Here is a 16,422-nt window from a genome sequence, read left to right as displayed (position 1 = left end):
CGGCATTCTTCTGTGAAATCATTGACGTGTGACTGCTTTTCCTCTTCAGATGGGGGCAGAAGGCATGGAAGGAAGTGCTTCTGGGAACCTACATTCTCGGAAACTTGTGAGCTTTACGCTATCAGGTATGAGTGTCTTTAAATGCAGCATCCAATTTGAAAGTATATAATTTTCAAAGTTTGAATGGTCACTTTTTCCCAGGGACTCTATTATATCACAGGTGGCCTGGATTGTTTTTTTCTTTTTGGTCATACTTCTGAAAATTTAAGTATGTGTTTACCTTGACAGCATTAGAGTATTAATGTAAATTTAGAAATTATCACTCCTTCAAGGCTTTGTGATGCTAAAAAAACTATATTAACTATGTATATTTACATGAAAGACCTATAGTGTAACATATGCAGATCTCACTGAGGATCTTTGATGATTGAAAAGTTAATGCTTATCTCAACTAGACAAAGGAAACATTTGTAAAGTAGGAGAAAAGAATAGTCTCTTCTTAGAGGAATACACAAGAAAATTGGAACATAAATAATTTTTGTTTTCTGGTTACTTAAATTTTCTAATCGATCATATGTCCTTCATGTAATTAAAGCACTGCTGTTCAAATTATGTCTGATTTTGATTTAGTTGAAACCAGATATTAGTTTAAAAAGAATAGAATATTATTAGAGTTTATCATCTAATGGAATTTTTTGGGGGGTATAACATGTAAATTTCCACTAGCAAAATTTTTACACCTGGAATTTTCCTGCCTGTAAATGTGTGTACTGTCTTGCAAAATAAAAATTATGAAATGTTTTTTGATATATAGGGCACTATCAGAAATGCTTGAAAGCCATTGACTTTTAAAAAGATTATTGGCAGTCATAAACTTAAAAAATATTATAGAAAAAAAATGAATGTTTGAAATGAACTTTTCAAACCAGACATACAAAATAAAGTCCAACAATGTCTGTCATCATGTATTGCTTTTATTTTTGAATTAATATAGTGCTCCCAAAATTTAATTAGATCCACCTTTTCTACCTATAAAAATGTGAATGAAAATGTGTCTTTCCAATTGAGTGAGTTTTAAAATTTCAGGTTTTTTTAAAAAAAGACATTTGTACATTACTTGCTTGTCACATGACGAGTGTGTTTGCTGTTCCTCCATGGCTTTCCATCTGTATCTGTTTTTGCATATCTTCCCTAACATGAGACTGCTTAATATGACAATAATGTTTGCTTTAATTTTCTCATGAATTTGGGGATTGTAAAGTGGTGGCTTATGGTTCAAAAAGCAAAAAAATATGTTTTTTGTTACCTTGAAGATTCAAAAAGAATCTGGGATTTTAGAAGGATGCTAAAAAAATACCACTAATGTGGTACTTCTGCCCCACCTTCTTTTCTGTTTTCTGAAAACATTGTAATTGGCAACATTTGCTTTAGACCTTTACAGTCTTGAAGGACTGCAAGTGCTAAAACCCTGGTTGCATGAGCCCCACTAGCTCAGAAAGTGTTGGGTTTGACCATACCATTGATGAAAAGAAAAAAAAATTATTTTGAAAGTAAAAATTATTTTTATTTATAAAGGAAACATGATATTTTATCTTGAGCATGGGATCTTATGTTAGAATTACTACCCTATGCTTGCAAATGATTCGTTTCATTCTGAATTTGACAGTCATTGATTTTGACTTAAGGAGTGTTATTAATTCACTATGGGAGGATAGTATATAGAAGCTAAAAATTCCTAGAGCATTTTCCTAAAATGTGGCAGATAAACATTGGGACACAAACACACTCTTCTTTCAATATATATATTTTTTCAAACAGCTCACCTTTTTTACATTGAGACTAATTCATTACCTTAAATTTGTATAATTTCCTATTACTAATAGTCAGAAATTGTTGGATGGTGCAGAAATGATTCAAAATTATATGAGTTTAAATTCTATAATGTTTATTTATGATTTATTTCTTTATGTTGAAAGTCAGTGTTACAGAGAGAGAGACAAACAGGCAGTGAGATCATGTATCATCCATCACCCTGCTTACCCAGATAGTCACAACAGCCAGGGCTCATCCTGAAGCCAGGATCCAGGAGCTTCATCTAGATATTGGTTAGATTTTGCTGCTTTCCCCAAGCTATGAGCAAATGGAACAGCTAGGATATAAAGTGGGAGCCGTATGGGGTGCCAGTTTCACCAGTAGCAGCTTTATGCACAACATCACAAAGCCAACACCTTTCTGAAGTTAATTTTAAAAATTGATCTTGTTGTAGTATATGATAGTAGATGATAGTATATTTTTCTGGAACATTGAAGCTTTGTAGAATGTCTGCTTACAAATATTTCAGTCTTGATTATGGATAAGAAGGTTTATACCTAATTGAACTTGATAGCCAAAATAAAATTCTTGTTTAAATATTTTAAACCTCAAATATAGCTTTAACTGGGATATTTTGTGTGCCATACCTCTGTGACTTTGAGTCCTTCTTTGGCTTGTTATGTATGTAGATATTTGTAGGCAATAAAATATATAAACTTCAAAAGAGGACCAGTGGTACAGATGATATGGCTAATGGAACTGAATAATCAGCTTATAAATAATAAAGAGTTTATTATAGTTGTTCATGATTTTTTGTGTAATGCTCCTTTGTGGAAGATTTTGGTACCAAGGTTATCAGTGACAATTTTCATCTCAATTGTCAGGTGGAATACTTTTTTCCAAAGGAATTTTTGTGTGTGAATGGTTCAGTTCTCTGAGAATTTGTGGCAGCTATTTCTGCCCATGTTACTGTTCATTTACTACAAATAAATCTTCTTAGAAATAAGTAAATGTTTTTGGAAGGAGATTTAATGTTTAAAGCGTATCATTCTTAGTCCAAGTCAAGCATAATCAAGAAAGAATAAATAAATGTGTGAATTGTGAATCAAGGCCACCTGATGCTAAAATAAGACTAAGTGAATATATGTAGCATTATTGAATTGGCAGTAAAATTCTAAGACTGCATTTAACAATGACTGTGTTGCTTATGAAGTTAGGAGTGGGGACAGGAATGCTAATGAGATTACATCAAACTTTCTGAAATGCCTACAAGGATACTTGTCATCTTTTCCTTCTCCCCCTTATTTTCAGATCAAACACCTACTATAGTTCATGTAGTTTTCTTAATGAAAGGTCCTCTTGGTTGAAATTTTCAGTACTTACTCATACATCAAACTGTTCTCCTCTCCTGCCAATTATGTGTCATTAGACAGCCTGGTCTATTTTCCTCACAGCTATATAGGCTACTGGTCCTTTTTACTTATTTATTATTTATTTTTCACTTTTAAAGATGTGTTTCTTTGAAAGGTGGAGTGACAGAAACAGAGGGAGGAATAGAGAGAACTCTTCCATCTGCTGATTTGCTCTCAAATGACAACAGCCAGCCTGGGCCAGGCTGAAGCCTCAAGCCAGGAAATCCATCCTGCTGCCTTCCCAGGTACATTAGCAGGAAGCTGGATTGGAAACAGACTAGTCAAGATTTGAAATAGCACTCTACATAGGCTGTCAGTGTTATATGTGGCAGCTTCTCCTACGCCCCAATAACATATGCAATCGATTCTTGAGGGCCATTGCTGAGCCCTCTCCAGGAAGCCTGTACTTTCTGGGGAATAGGGTTCTATGGTCAATCCAAGACCATCTTTTCTTCTCTAAAGAAAAATCTTTTGTTTCAGGACTGGGATTGCATGGATTGACTCTGGTGGCCTCCAGTAATTTAGTGTCACTCTAGAAAGTCTGTTCTCCAGTGCGCTGTATTCCAACGTTCTTTAGAGGTTTGGGGGTCATATACAGAACTGCTATATGAGCCAAAGTATTTAAGGCCTTCCTAGGTTGGTTATAACCTTAAATAGTTTCCTGGAAATAGCCACTCTTCCCGGTGGCCCGGATCACTTACTCCGTAGCCCTATTTTAATCAAATTGGATGTTGTCAGAAAGGCGTTGCCACAGTGGAGTCAACTTTATCTCAGCATCTTTGTGTCACCTGATCATTAAACACACACACACACATACACACACACTTCATCTAGAACATTTGTAATGCAAAACAGCAGCTGGTGAGTCTAAGGTAAGTTATAGAACCTTTAGTTACTTTACCGACTCTGGAAGAGGTAATGGCACAATTATTTGAAACAGCAGGCAGCATTCACATTTTAAAATACTCTGGCCTATTTTTTCCAAAAATATTCATCACATGTTACAGAATATATATGACATTTTGAGTGTGGTGTACGTGAATGTGTTCTCCAAAGTTTTAGCTCCAATTAAATTTAGTCCAAGCTCCTTTTCCCTATATGTGGGGATACTTCAAAGAGTTCATAAGAGAGAAGTTTATTTTGGTGTAAAATAATGTGAAATCCATGTTCATAGGAATATTTTCTAAAAATTCATGGAATCACTACTATAGCTGAAGAAGCTTCAGTTTGCTGAACAACCATGATGGGAATAAATTTCCTGTTGTTTTATTAGATAATTTCTGTTACGAAGCTTCATTATGATTATCTAAGAACAAATTGTCTTTAAGCTACTGGTTCTAATCTGGTTGTGTGAATCTTCCTTCTTTTCTGCTGTCCTTTCCTTCCTGTTTTCTCTTTGTACCTTCCTCCTTTTCTCCTTTTCTTTCCTTTTTTTAAAGATCTTAGGGCAGTTGGCCTAAAGAAAGGAATGTTCTTCAATCCTGATCCTTACCTTAAGATGTCCATTCAGCCAGGAAAGAAAAGCAGTTTCCCCACTTGTGCCCACCATGGGCAGGAGAGAAGGTCTACTATCATCAGTAACACCACCAACCCTATCTGGCACCGAGAGGTAAGATGATCCTGAGGGATATTTAACTTCACAGGTTGGAAGTTGGCCAGATTCACCTCTTTGCCTAAGCCCTGCATTGTGGAGCTGTTTATGGATATGGGCAGCATGGGTAAGATGCAGTAGGGTTCTGTAGACAGATGTTACAATGAGAATGGACTCTTCTGCCTCAACAGAGACAGCTTGAAGCGAGACAACTGAAGTACTCACCTTAGCGGCACAGCTTAAGGTGCTGCCAAAAAACTCAGGAATCAAAATGAATATCTTAGTGTATAGTTTGAGAAAATCATTATTAATGCAAAGAATAGTGGTGAACAAAATTAAAATTTCAGCAGTGACAGAATCTATGACAATGCCACATAGAGCCATTGCAGAGCCTAAATCAAAAAGAAAAGTCAGTCACACTGACTGTGCCTTTGAGTATTTTGTATCCTAGTGTGTAATCATTACAAATATAGGGAATTTCTGTTCCTTTGGTCTTTGGCAAATGTTTGATGGATTCCTAGAATCTTGTTCATTAGATGAGCCCTCAAGACGCTGTCATCCTGAGAAAAGCCAGATTGTGTTGATTCTAAGCTTTCTCACAGCTACATTATGCTACTAAACATGATAATACACCATAACAAGGAAGTCAAACAAAGTTTTCATCTCATTAGAACTGTGGCAACTCAAACAGTGAGCACCATACATCTGTTTTCATGGAGTGACCAAAGTATATGCTCTCCCACCATTGCTCAGAAATCTGAGGCAGATCAAATACCCTTATGTAGGCATGTGTCTCTGGGTGAACTTCTATTGCCACAGAAGTTTTCCATTAATTTACTCTTATCCTAGAGGTTTAGTGGCAAATGGCCTACAAGTTGTAGAAGTATTTAATTGGAGAAAGATATTCCAGAGAATCTAAGCCCAACTGGAGAAAAGATTTGGCTATTTGAGACTTGCCAGCACAGCAAGGGCTCTCTCTTGGGCCTTCTATGGTTATCTACTGGGTGTGTATTGCTTTTATTCTTATAAATGGTTTAAGGATCCACTTAAGAATTATGATGATAAATAGCTCTTAAAAGCATAGTCCTTAATCTAGCAAATTTTCAAGTGTATGAGACAAAATATATTTCAGTATGAGTTCTAAAAGGTCCATAATGAACATAGCCATGAAATAAGTGCTAATTTGCTTTTCCTAACATCTTATATGGGCATAGTTCTTGCCCCTATCACCAGTGCAATGCTGAGGGGGAAGCATAAGGAAGGAGAGCGTCACCTCTCCATTTTTAGAGATCAAGAAACTGGGTCTTATTCTATGTAACTAGCCAGTCAAAGACAGTCAAAAGTGTGGCTTAGTTCACACAACTTCTGAATCAGTGTATTTTTCCATTAAGCGGGCTGCCAGATTGCATGCTGTCAGATGAATTTTAACTGTTATGACTAAACGAACTTAGCGGTACCTGAAGGTGAAGCTGGCTACCCCTTTTCCTATCGCTGTAACTGTGTGGATATTATTGGAGAAGTAAAATGATTTAGATTAGATTTCTGATGGCATCATCTTGCTTACTGTTAGATTCTTATCTTTAAAACTATATTTTTCTGGAGATAAAAGGAAGTTGATGTATGTGAAAATCTGTTCTGTGTGAGAGCAAAGATGCCTACTTTGTATCCTGATTCATGTTCACTCCAATTTTCTCTAATGGCATTCCTTAATGAAAAAAAGCATTCTTAACCTTATACTTTGATATTCCTGTCCCTGAAGAGATGCCACTGTGTACTTTTTAAACTGAGGTGAAAGCACCATTTAATGTTGTTTTCTTGTAATATTCATCAGGGAAACTGCTGTATTCTTCATATGATCCTACTTTAGGCATTAAATAGAGGAATATTTTGAACTACATTCTGTAACTTAAAAATTACAGAATAGGAAATTAAATTGTCATAAATCAAACATGCTGGTTAATTCTAAACCATCCTGTAACTATATGTTAAATAACACAGTATTTAGATATAATGTTTAATGAATATTAAAATAAGGTATGCATAATTTAATATTTGAGAACATCTCTTGATAGGATTGGGCCAGGGAAAGCTGCAGGATTTACTGAAAGTGTCTGACTTGTCAGACAGTTCCTTGAATGACTGTGAATGCTCATGATTGTGAGTAAATGGATGACAAGAGTGCAGAGTCTTGTAGCAATGTAAACTGTGTGTGTGTTACTAAAATGGAAGACACAGCATTCCCTGTAGAAATTAATTGTTTTTCTTTCTTTTGCATCAACATTATCTATTTTTGTTTTCAGAAATATTCCTTTTTTGCGCTTCTTACTGATGTCTTAGAAATTGAAATTAAAGACAAATTTGCCAAGAGCCGTCCTATCATCAAGCGTTTTCTGGGGAAACTGACCATTCCCGTCCAGAGGCTGCTGGAGCGACAAGCCATTGGGTAATCAGCCAGCCCCTGCTTTTAGGCACTGAGCTGAGTCTGTGCAGAAGTGCCACAAAGGACAGTGGTCCTCAGACTTTCCTTACTGATAACAAGTGATAACATGTTCTCTTAAAAGTGATAAGTCTCATCCTGCAATAAAGTGTGCTGAACCAAAAGTACTTTGTTTTAACTATGTACCTTTTGGGACTTATGGTTATCTTTGCCAGAATGTACCTCCCAGGAGCATTTCAGTGTCAGCTGTCTCTGAATATATCGGAATCGTGTGGTAAAACTTTCTGCCTAGAGCTGAATTCTAGTATCAGATTGATAGTTATTTGATCATGATTAATCCCATCCAGAGGACTTGTTATTCATCAAAACAAAAAAGACAGCCTTGTTTTGGGACCTTTTAAAATAAGACCTAGACTCTGATGTGGTATTAATAGTTAAGTCCCTGGACATGAACATTCATTCAGGCAACTTGGATTTATTCATTGAATTTCACATTTTTATTTATTTTAATTTGAGAGGCAGAGTTGCAGAGAGAGAGAGAAAGGAAGAGAGAAAGATATCTGCTGGTTCATACCCCAGATGACCGCAGCAGCCAGTGCTGGGCCAGAGCCAAGCCCGACAACTTGAACCAAGTTCCACTGTTTTTCTTAGGTCATTAGCAAGGAACTGGATTGGAAGTGATGCAGCCAAGACACCAAACAGAATCCATATGGGATGCTGGTGATGCAGGCAATAACTTTACACGCTACCTCACAACACTAGCCCCTTATTCAATGAATTTTAAAGTGTGATTCAGTGTCTGCTTTATTTCCAAGTTTCAACTTTAGTTGAAACTGTTAGTAAAAATGTGACATGTATTTCACGTGATAGATGCCAGCAAACTCAGGAACGTGACTACCCTGTGATAGTAACAGGGGACATCTTATGCTGCATCTTTTTCCAGTGTAGAATTTTAAGAATGTGTGATACTAGCGGTAGTGGTACTAGCAGCGTAGTAACGGTAGTGGTAGAAAAAGCAGCATTAGCACTAGTAGTGCCACTGTGGGTCCCAACAGCAGTGATGATCACCTAAGATGCTAGGAATTTACCTATATCAAGACGTAAGCTCGTATACTCATAAGCTCGTGCAATTTCCCAACTTGTCTGAGACAATATAATTATACTCCCTTTCAGAGATGAGGGATCTGAGACTAGCAATAAAGTAATAGAGGTAGGATTTAAAGAGATTGGATTACTCCAGAGTCCTGGATGTTCTGCAAAACCTGAGGAACTAGCTTATACCAGCAACCTGAGAAATGGTGATAATTGCTGTTCACCATGCAAATAATTAACTTTAAATGTTGGCAAGTCACGATTTTCTTCAGCATTAGTTTCTTTGTCTAAATAATAATGTGTTTACACAAAGTGATCTCTAAGGCCCCTTCAAACTCTGAAGAGATGTTAGTGGATTCTGATTTCCTGGCCGTCAGAGGCAAAGGGTTTTGTGGTTTTACAGTTCACATTCAGTAGAAATATTATAATGGAATCCTAGCAGCTTAGTTTATCTGACAAAATCTGGAAAGTCATACTTATTTGAAGAATAACAATTATACCTTCTAGTAGAAATAATACATGGGGAAAAAAGAAATAATACTTGAGGTTTTCAAAAAGTCTGTTAAGATGAAATTCATGAAAAACATTTGAATTTCAAAAATACTTGCACCAAAATAAATTTATCTTTTAACTCGATTTACATGAACTTGCTTAAAGACCTTTAGATATATGTAGGAATTTTAAAATAATATCTATAGAAAGTGAAAGAATTTAGAGGTTAAAGATTAACTACTGCAGAAGGTATTACATGAAGGAGCTTCAAAAAGGGTCATGGAAAAATGGAATTAAAATAAAAGATCATTTGTATTTTCCATAAACTTTTTTGGTGACTCTCCAGTGTATTTATCATTGAATTTATGTAATTAGAATATAATGTACATGAACTATGGTATTGGGAGAGGTATTGGTTGTGTGTATACCAATGAGAGCAATCCAGGAAAAATAAAACAATGACTGAAATGATTGAGTTGATGACCTTTTACTTAGTCTTGTAAAGAACTGAGCAATCAGAGAAAGCCAGTTCTAGATTCCATGTGTACTGAACCTCTGTACACATTACAAACCTGGATTTGTAAAATGTCAGAATTATAAGATATTTCTCTCTAAATTTAGAGTATTTATTCAGAAGGTGATTTGCTTTATTAAATAAGGGTGATAACACATATTAACATATCAGCTATTAACACACAAATGTGTGTTGGCATATCTCTGATCTGATTATCACCTTCCATTAAATCATGGATGTATGTTAAAACATATAGCACTTTGTATTTGCATTTGATAGATTTGCAACTCTGATATACAAGATGGGGTTAAAGTACAAGGTGGAATTCCTTACTAATTTCCTATATAATAGAGTATTTTTGTTGAATGTAACATTTTTCAGAGCATGGCTTACCTTCTTTCCAAAAAATACATCACTTCCCCATGCTCTGTTACTTCCTCTCATTCATTACTGAAAGAATGCCTGTGTTAGCTGGTGAAAGTTTTGTGGTGTTTATCTTTGATAATAACATTGTCAGAGTGATGGATAATATGTCCTTTTTTTTTTTTAAGATTTCATTGTTATTGGAAAGCCAGATATACAGAGAGGAGGAGAGACAGAGAGGAAGATCCTCCATCCGATGTTTCACTCCCCAAGTGAGCCGCAACGGGCCGGTATGCGCCGATCCGATGCCAGGACCAGGAACCTCTTCCGGGCCTCCCACGTGGGTGCAGTGTCCCAAAGCTTTGGGCCGTCCTTGACTGCTTTCCCAGGTCACAAGCAGGGAGCTGGATGGGAAGTGGAGCTGCCGGGATTAGAACCGGCGCCCATATGGGATCCCAGGGCTTTCAAGGCGAGGACTTTTAGCCACTAGGCCATGCCGCCGGGCCCCAATATGTCCTTCTTAAAGGTGTATCACAGAAAGAGGCAGGGCGAGCGAGGATGACAGTGGACAGGAACAGGCTGGCGGCTGAATCCCCTGATAGGCCGTTGGCCTTGATTGAAATCTGGGTGGGAGTCCCTGACAACTAGAACAGATTTCCTTTATGTATAGGTTGAAAGATTAAGATGAATATCTCATAAGTAAACATCTCTGGCAGCCGTTAGAATTCTTCTTTCCAAATAAAGGGTCTCATTGATATTAATTATTACATACATATTAGGTAATCAAGCACTGTGTTGAGGATTGCAGATGAGATAGCAAACAAAAGCGATGGATGCCATCTTTTGCTTAAACATTTATTTTCCTGCCTAAAATTCATCACTTATAATCTTTATCATTAAAGCCATTACTCTACTGGCACTGACCAGAGAGGAGGAGCGGAGAGCTGACTTTTTTTTTTATTAAAAGGCCAGGATTTTATTCATTAAAGAACTGCAAGTCCAAAGAGGTAGGTGTAGATTGACAAGGTTGAGAACAGATCCTTATTATTTGTTGCTCAGTGTACTCACAGACAGATGTCAAGCAGGCTTCTGTGTTAGGCACTGTCTGAATACTGGAAATACAACAGTGAGCAGGAGAAAAGATATCCCTGCCACTGTGCTGATCATGATATTACATGGCTGACATGTTCACTAGCCATCCATGAGGTTATTGGAACAGTCTAACATAGGCACAATGAACATATCTGTTACTAATATTTAGTAATATCTAAGTAAAAAACTGTAGCAGAATTTTTCTTAAAGTGATAGTATAAGTAGGAAAAGCATTATGATATCAGTCCCATTAAGGTGGCCCCAAGAACATTTGTCATTAAAACACATGCTATGCAAAGCATGGCAGAGTGTACAGCAAGGGAGATCATGACACAGTGACTGCAGAGCAGGGGCTTCTGTGCTAGACGAATGTGGGTTAGTCCCTGTTGTGTGACTTAACTGGTCTTCTGGTCTCTTGGGAAGGTTACCTCTTCTCCCTATGCCTGAGGTTTTTCCTCTAGAAAACAGTGTTGCCACTTCTGGGTTGTTAGGAAGGTGAAGAGATGACATACGCCATTTCATTGTCAGAGTATACCTGTGGCATTGTAGGCACTTAACATGCTAGGACGAAGCATTTTAGAAAGCTCAGTCAAGTCAAGCGTAACTATTACAATGTCAAACGTGGGGAGGAAAAGTAAAGGCTAATGAAAATAATCTTCTGGTGCAGGTGCCATGATCTCGTAGGTTGAGGCCTGTGGCACCAATAAACCATATGGGCACCAGTTTGTGTCCCAGCTGCTTCACTTCCCATCCAGCTCCCTGATTATGGCCTGGGAAAGCAGTAGAAGATGGCTCAAAGTCTTGGGTTCCTGCACCTACATGGGAGACCTGGAAGAAGATTCTGTATGCTGGCTTTGGATCGGCTCAGCTCTGGCTGCTGTTGCTACTTGGGGAATGAACCAGCAGATAGAAGATTTCTCTGTGTTGTCCTTATCTCTTAAACTCTGCCCTTCAAATAAAAACAAAATATTTTTTTTTCAAGAAATGATCTCTTACAAATTAAATAAATGAAACTTTGAAAAGCAAATAATCTCATTGTTCTAAGAATTGCTTGCTATGGTGCAAGAGAATTTCATAAGAGGTGAACCAGAATTTTAGTGTGAGTTCTTTCAAACAGATAACCTTTTGGAATGTGCTGAGGAGGAATACAAGCACAAAAACTTGTTATGATAATTGACTTAGAACTGCTCATCTGTAGAGTGATGATGATTTTAGAAAGATGTTTTCCTTCCAAAATAGCCATTAGAGGGCAGTATGAGAGCAGAGATGGTGTGATGTAGTTCTTAGCCTTTTGCTAATTTTCCTTAATGAAGAATGAGCTTTTTGATTTCAAATACGAGTTGTTTGCACACAAGAAAATGAGTTGCACTTATCTTGGTAAATAAAGGGACTTGAAACAGATACACAATTCCATTCTTGAGGAGGATGAAAGTCTAAGACCGTGTAAAACAGAAACTAGGCCAACTCAGTGGAGTCCCTTCCTGCACAGTTCTAGGTGAGGGGCCTGGCCCCACCATGGGGCACATCTAGCTGTCCAGCTATCCCACAGATGGCTCTCACTGGACACCTGTGAGTTCATGATCAGCCAGGCTCCCCAACAGGAAGAGCCAAGGGCCCCAGCCTTGCAGGTTAGGAGATAGAGCAGCGGGAGCTGCTGCCCGTGTGGTGCTGGATTTGTGTTCCCCTGCTGCTCTGCCCTAGCTCCCAGGCCCAATCACCACAATCACCACTACAGTGAAGTGCCTCTGTGTTGTAGGGTGATGAGAGTCAGTTGTGAGTGTCTGGGCAAGCCTGTCGTGGCAGAATCAAAAACCACATGGAAATCAGGAGGCTTTTCAGAACTCATTGATGTTCCCTGATAATCCTGAGCAGTGAGAGAGAAAATCTGTACCTTTTATTAAGAAAAAATTAAATAACACCATATTGCACTTTCTGATATTACCAGTAAATTTCCTTGTAACAATTTTCTCTTATCTTTGGGTTTATAAGTGTTCATTTATGCAAGTGAATAATATTACATCAGACTATATGGTTCTTCAGCCTTTTATTTTTCTTATGAATTTGAAGGCTTGAGGGAAAGTCAACGGGGGGTTGGGTGTGACCTGTGGGGAGAGGTTGAAGCTAAAGTACTAATAATGAGCAAACTGTCTGCTCTTGCAGGGATCAAATGCTCAGCTACAACCTTGGCAGGAGGCTCCCAGCTGACCACGTGAGCGGATACCTCCAGTTTAAAGTGGAGGTTACATCTTCTGTTCATGAAGGTGAGGTGTCTGTATTAAGAGAGGAAAAAGTTGCTTACCGTAATTCAATTGCCAGTTCACATTTGAACAAAATTAAATTCATGTGCTGTACTAAGAATAAAATAGCTGTCAAATGATTGCTGTAGATTTTGATGCAGATAGGAAAACCTGTTGTTGATCAAGAACTCGCTCTCAGGTTTATGCCTGCGTTTTGAAACTAAGCTGTCAAAAGTCCAGCAGCATGAACAGGCATACCAAACTGCCTGTCGGTATCATCATTTGGTATTGAGCAAGGCACTGGTCCTGCCCCGAGGTGGTCACTTATGGTCACTCATGGTTTCTAGTTCTTTCTAAATAATAGCTCTTTTCTCATGCAGATGCTTCCCCGGAAGCTGTGGGTACAATACTGGGTGTCAGCACCGTGAACGGAGACCTGGGGAGCCCTTCGGATGACGAGGACATGCCGGGGAGCCCAGTCTGTGCTAACGGGCCGGTTTCTGAGGATAGTGCGGCCGAGAGCACCCCCAAGCACTCGTTCAGGACTAGCTCCACTCTGGAAATAGACACAGAGGAGCTCACCTCCACATCGTCACGGACCTCACCTCCCCGTGGACGCCAGGATTCACTCAACGATTATTTAGATGCTCTGGAGCACAATGGCTCTGCCAGGCCTGGGGCAGCAGCCTGCTCCGAGAGGCCCTTGGGAGCCTCTCCCAAACTAAGGAGTAGTTTTCCCACTGACACGAGACTCAACGCGATGCTTCACATTGATTCGGATGAAGAGGACCACGAGTTCCAGCCAGACCTGGGGTACCCCTCTTCCTTGGAGGAGGAAGGGGGCCTGATCATGTTCAGCAGGGCATCGAGAACGGACGACGCAAGCCTGACGTCCCAGACAAAGCCAGAGGACAACCCAGCTGAGAATGAGGAAGCCTCCATGCATGATGTTGTTTCCTTGGAGGATAAACCAGAAAACCTCCCAGAGCTTACAGACAGCACCTCAGCTTCAGGCCCTGCCGCGGAGGAAGGCGAATCTGGGCCAGAACCTCAGCCCGGCCCTGACCAGGGCGGCGCCGACCCGTGTAGCTCGCAGGAAGCGGATCAGCCCACGAGCGGGGCAGACATGGGCACTTCGGATGCGTCCGGGGGAAGCCGAAGGGCTGCCAGTGAGACTGAGTCCCTTGACCAGGGCTCTGAGCCTTCCCAGGTGTCCTCCGAGACAGAGCCCAGTGACCCTGCCCGGACAGAGAGTGTGAGCGAAGCCAGCACCAGGCCTGAGGGGGAGAGTGACATGGAAGGTGCTGACAGCTCCTGTAATGAGAGCGTGACCACGCAGCTGTCCTCTGTGGAGACCCGGTGCTCCTCTCTGGAGAGCGCTCGGTTTCCTGAAACGCCGGCCTTTTCTTCTCAGGATGAGGAAGAAGGAGCTGGGGTGGTGGAGCCTACCAGCAGTGACCCTGCAGAAGGATCCCAAGATTCCATATGCACACCTGTGCCTTTACCTGTGGTGCAGGTGCCTGGTGGGGAGGAAGAAGGACCGGGGGCAGAATCAGCTACTTCACCTGCCCAGGAGGAGTTGGGGGAGGTCTGGCAGCGGAGGGGGAGCCTGGAAGGAGCCACGGCAGGTGCTGAGAGCCAGCCCCAAGGAGAAGATGACGCTGGGGATGCCCACAGCACATGTGAAGGGGCCACTGCCCAGGAGGAGGGCGCCACTGGAGGTAGGTTGTGGAAGCTGCTCTGCCAAGTTCTGTGGATTTCCTTCAATGTAAGTTACACTGAAGGTTGCAAGAAACCCGACTTCCCCGCTCAGCCAAGGTGGAGTGAGATGGGATGAGAAGCCAGATTAAATATAGGGCCAGGGAGAGGGAAACATGTAACAAATTCATGGGCATCAGAAGCCCTTCCTCCAGATGAGGTCTTTTGTCAGAGCTGGGGAGACCGAGGAACTTAGTTACATAGTTGGGAAGAAGACTGATGATTATCCAGGTAGGCTGAAGTTTGAGTTCAGTGCTTTTAAAAAACAAAAATGGATCCTTCTGCTGAAATTAAGAGGCTGACAAACAGCAGTCTTCAGACTTAAATAAGGAATATCTAGTGGTACCAAATTTTGCAGATGCAAAGCCAGAGAGACTGTAATCTGCAGAGGTTAGCAAGAACATTGTTCAGTCACACCTCTTCCATAAAATGCAGAACAGGTTAATAGGTGCTTCGCATCAAAGGCAATACGATGTCTTCTACAGTGCAAGAAATATTAATTATGTACAACATTCTGACACTTGAGCTGCGTGTATGTCATAGGATACAAATCTACACATAACATTTGTGTTATACTTCAATGCGTGTAGCTTTCTAGAATGTCTTTAAAATGTCCTTTTATAAATAGAGTGCCTATTTTTATGACTAAGTAACATAGATCCAAAAATAGGAATTTTTTTATTCTTTATTTTTTTTCTGTACAAATTATCTCTTTTTTTTCCTCCTCTTTTTGATTCCTTCATGAGCATGGCCATGGATGATGAGGACAGAGGCCAGGGGACGGGAAGGGTTGGAGGAGAGGCAGGAGACAGAGGGCTGCATACTGGGCCATTAATCCAGGAAGTCCTGTTTGAAGCCTTCACCTCCTGTTTATTTTCTTGTTTCTGAGACCTCCTATGGGAAATGAGACTGAGAAAGCAGAGATGAGCTGCAGAATACATCAGGTGTTTTTTTGTTTTGTATTTTGTTTTTTTTTTCTAGTAGAGGCTTTTTTGGCCATGAAGAAGAAAGCTATCCCTGGGTAACCTTTCTGCTTTCATCCTAGGTTCTCAAGCCAACGGCCACCAGCCCTTGCGGTCACTACCTTCAGTGCGCCAGGATGTTAGCCGGTACCAGAGGGTGGATGAGGCTCTCCCACCAAGTGAGCATCTATTAAGTAAAGGGCCCACCTTCATCATGGGGTACAAGGGTGGTGAATACGCAGTCCATGGACATTAAAAGATGGATCCATGGGTACTCAAGAGGGAGGAAGCTGAGGGTCCCTTGATGTAGTAAGTGTGGGCTAGAAAGTTCCATGCCAGTGACTCCTGCCTGGCATTATTCCCCTGCATGAGAGGGCAGCAAGTAAGATAGTAACTACTGTATTGCCTATGTAAATACTGCAATTGTGGGAGTAGATTCATGCATTTTGGGCTATTGGGTGCATACTAGAGTATTTTTAAATTTTACCTAGCAACAGCATGAATTTCAATCCAATTTCAAATTGGTTTAGTCTCTTAGACAAACCTCATTATATGTAATTCCATGTTTTTTTTTTCTATCGCTCTTGTTATTTTAAATCATTCACAATAAGGTTTTGAATTGGGTAGATGGATATTGAGAGAAGTATTAGTAATTTCAGA

General features: G+C 39.9%; 1 protein-coding gene across 5 annotated transcripts in view; it reads left to right on the top strand.

Annotated features, from left to right (window-relative positions):
* Window positions 1-16,422, top strand: part of HECW2 (HECT, C2 and WW domain containing E3 ubiquitin protein ligase 2) — a 396,630-nt gene that overhangs the window by 270,994 nt on the left and 109,214 nt on the right. For 4 of the 5 annotated variants that reach the window (XM_004576960.3, XM_058664754.1, XM_058664753.1 and 1 more), the window contains 6 exons: window positions 50-125; window positions 4,664-4,833; window positions 7,116-7,258; window positions 12,966-13,066; window positions 13,423-14,763; window positions 15,846-15,941. In XM_004576960.3, the coding sequence (XP_004577017.2) occupies window positions 50-125; window positions 4,664-4,833; window positions 7,116-7,258; window positions 12,966-13,066; window positions 13,423-14,763; window positions 15,846-15,941 (1,927 nt within the window). Of the gene's footprint in view, window positions 1-49; window positions 126-3,339; window positions 3,470-4,663; window positions 4,834-7,115; window positions 7,259-12,965; window positions 13,067-13,422; window positions 14,764-15,845; window positions 15,942-16,422 lie in introns of those variants that run through there. The other variant, XM_058664756.1, reaches the window with a different exon arrangement.

This window comes from Ochotona princeps, chromosome 5, assembly GCF_030435755.1.
Source record: "Ochotona princeps isolate mOchPri1 chromosome 5, mOchPri1.hap1, whole genome shotgun sequence".
Taxonomy (NCBI): Eukaryota; Metazoa; Chordata; class Mammalia; order Lagomorpha; family Ochotonidae; genus Ochotona; species Ochotona princeps.
This window is presented reverse-complemented; position numbering and strand designations above follow the sequence as displayed.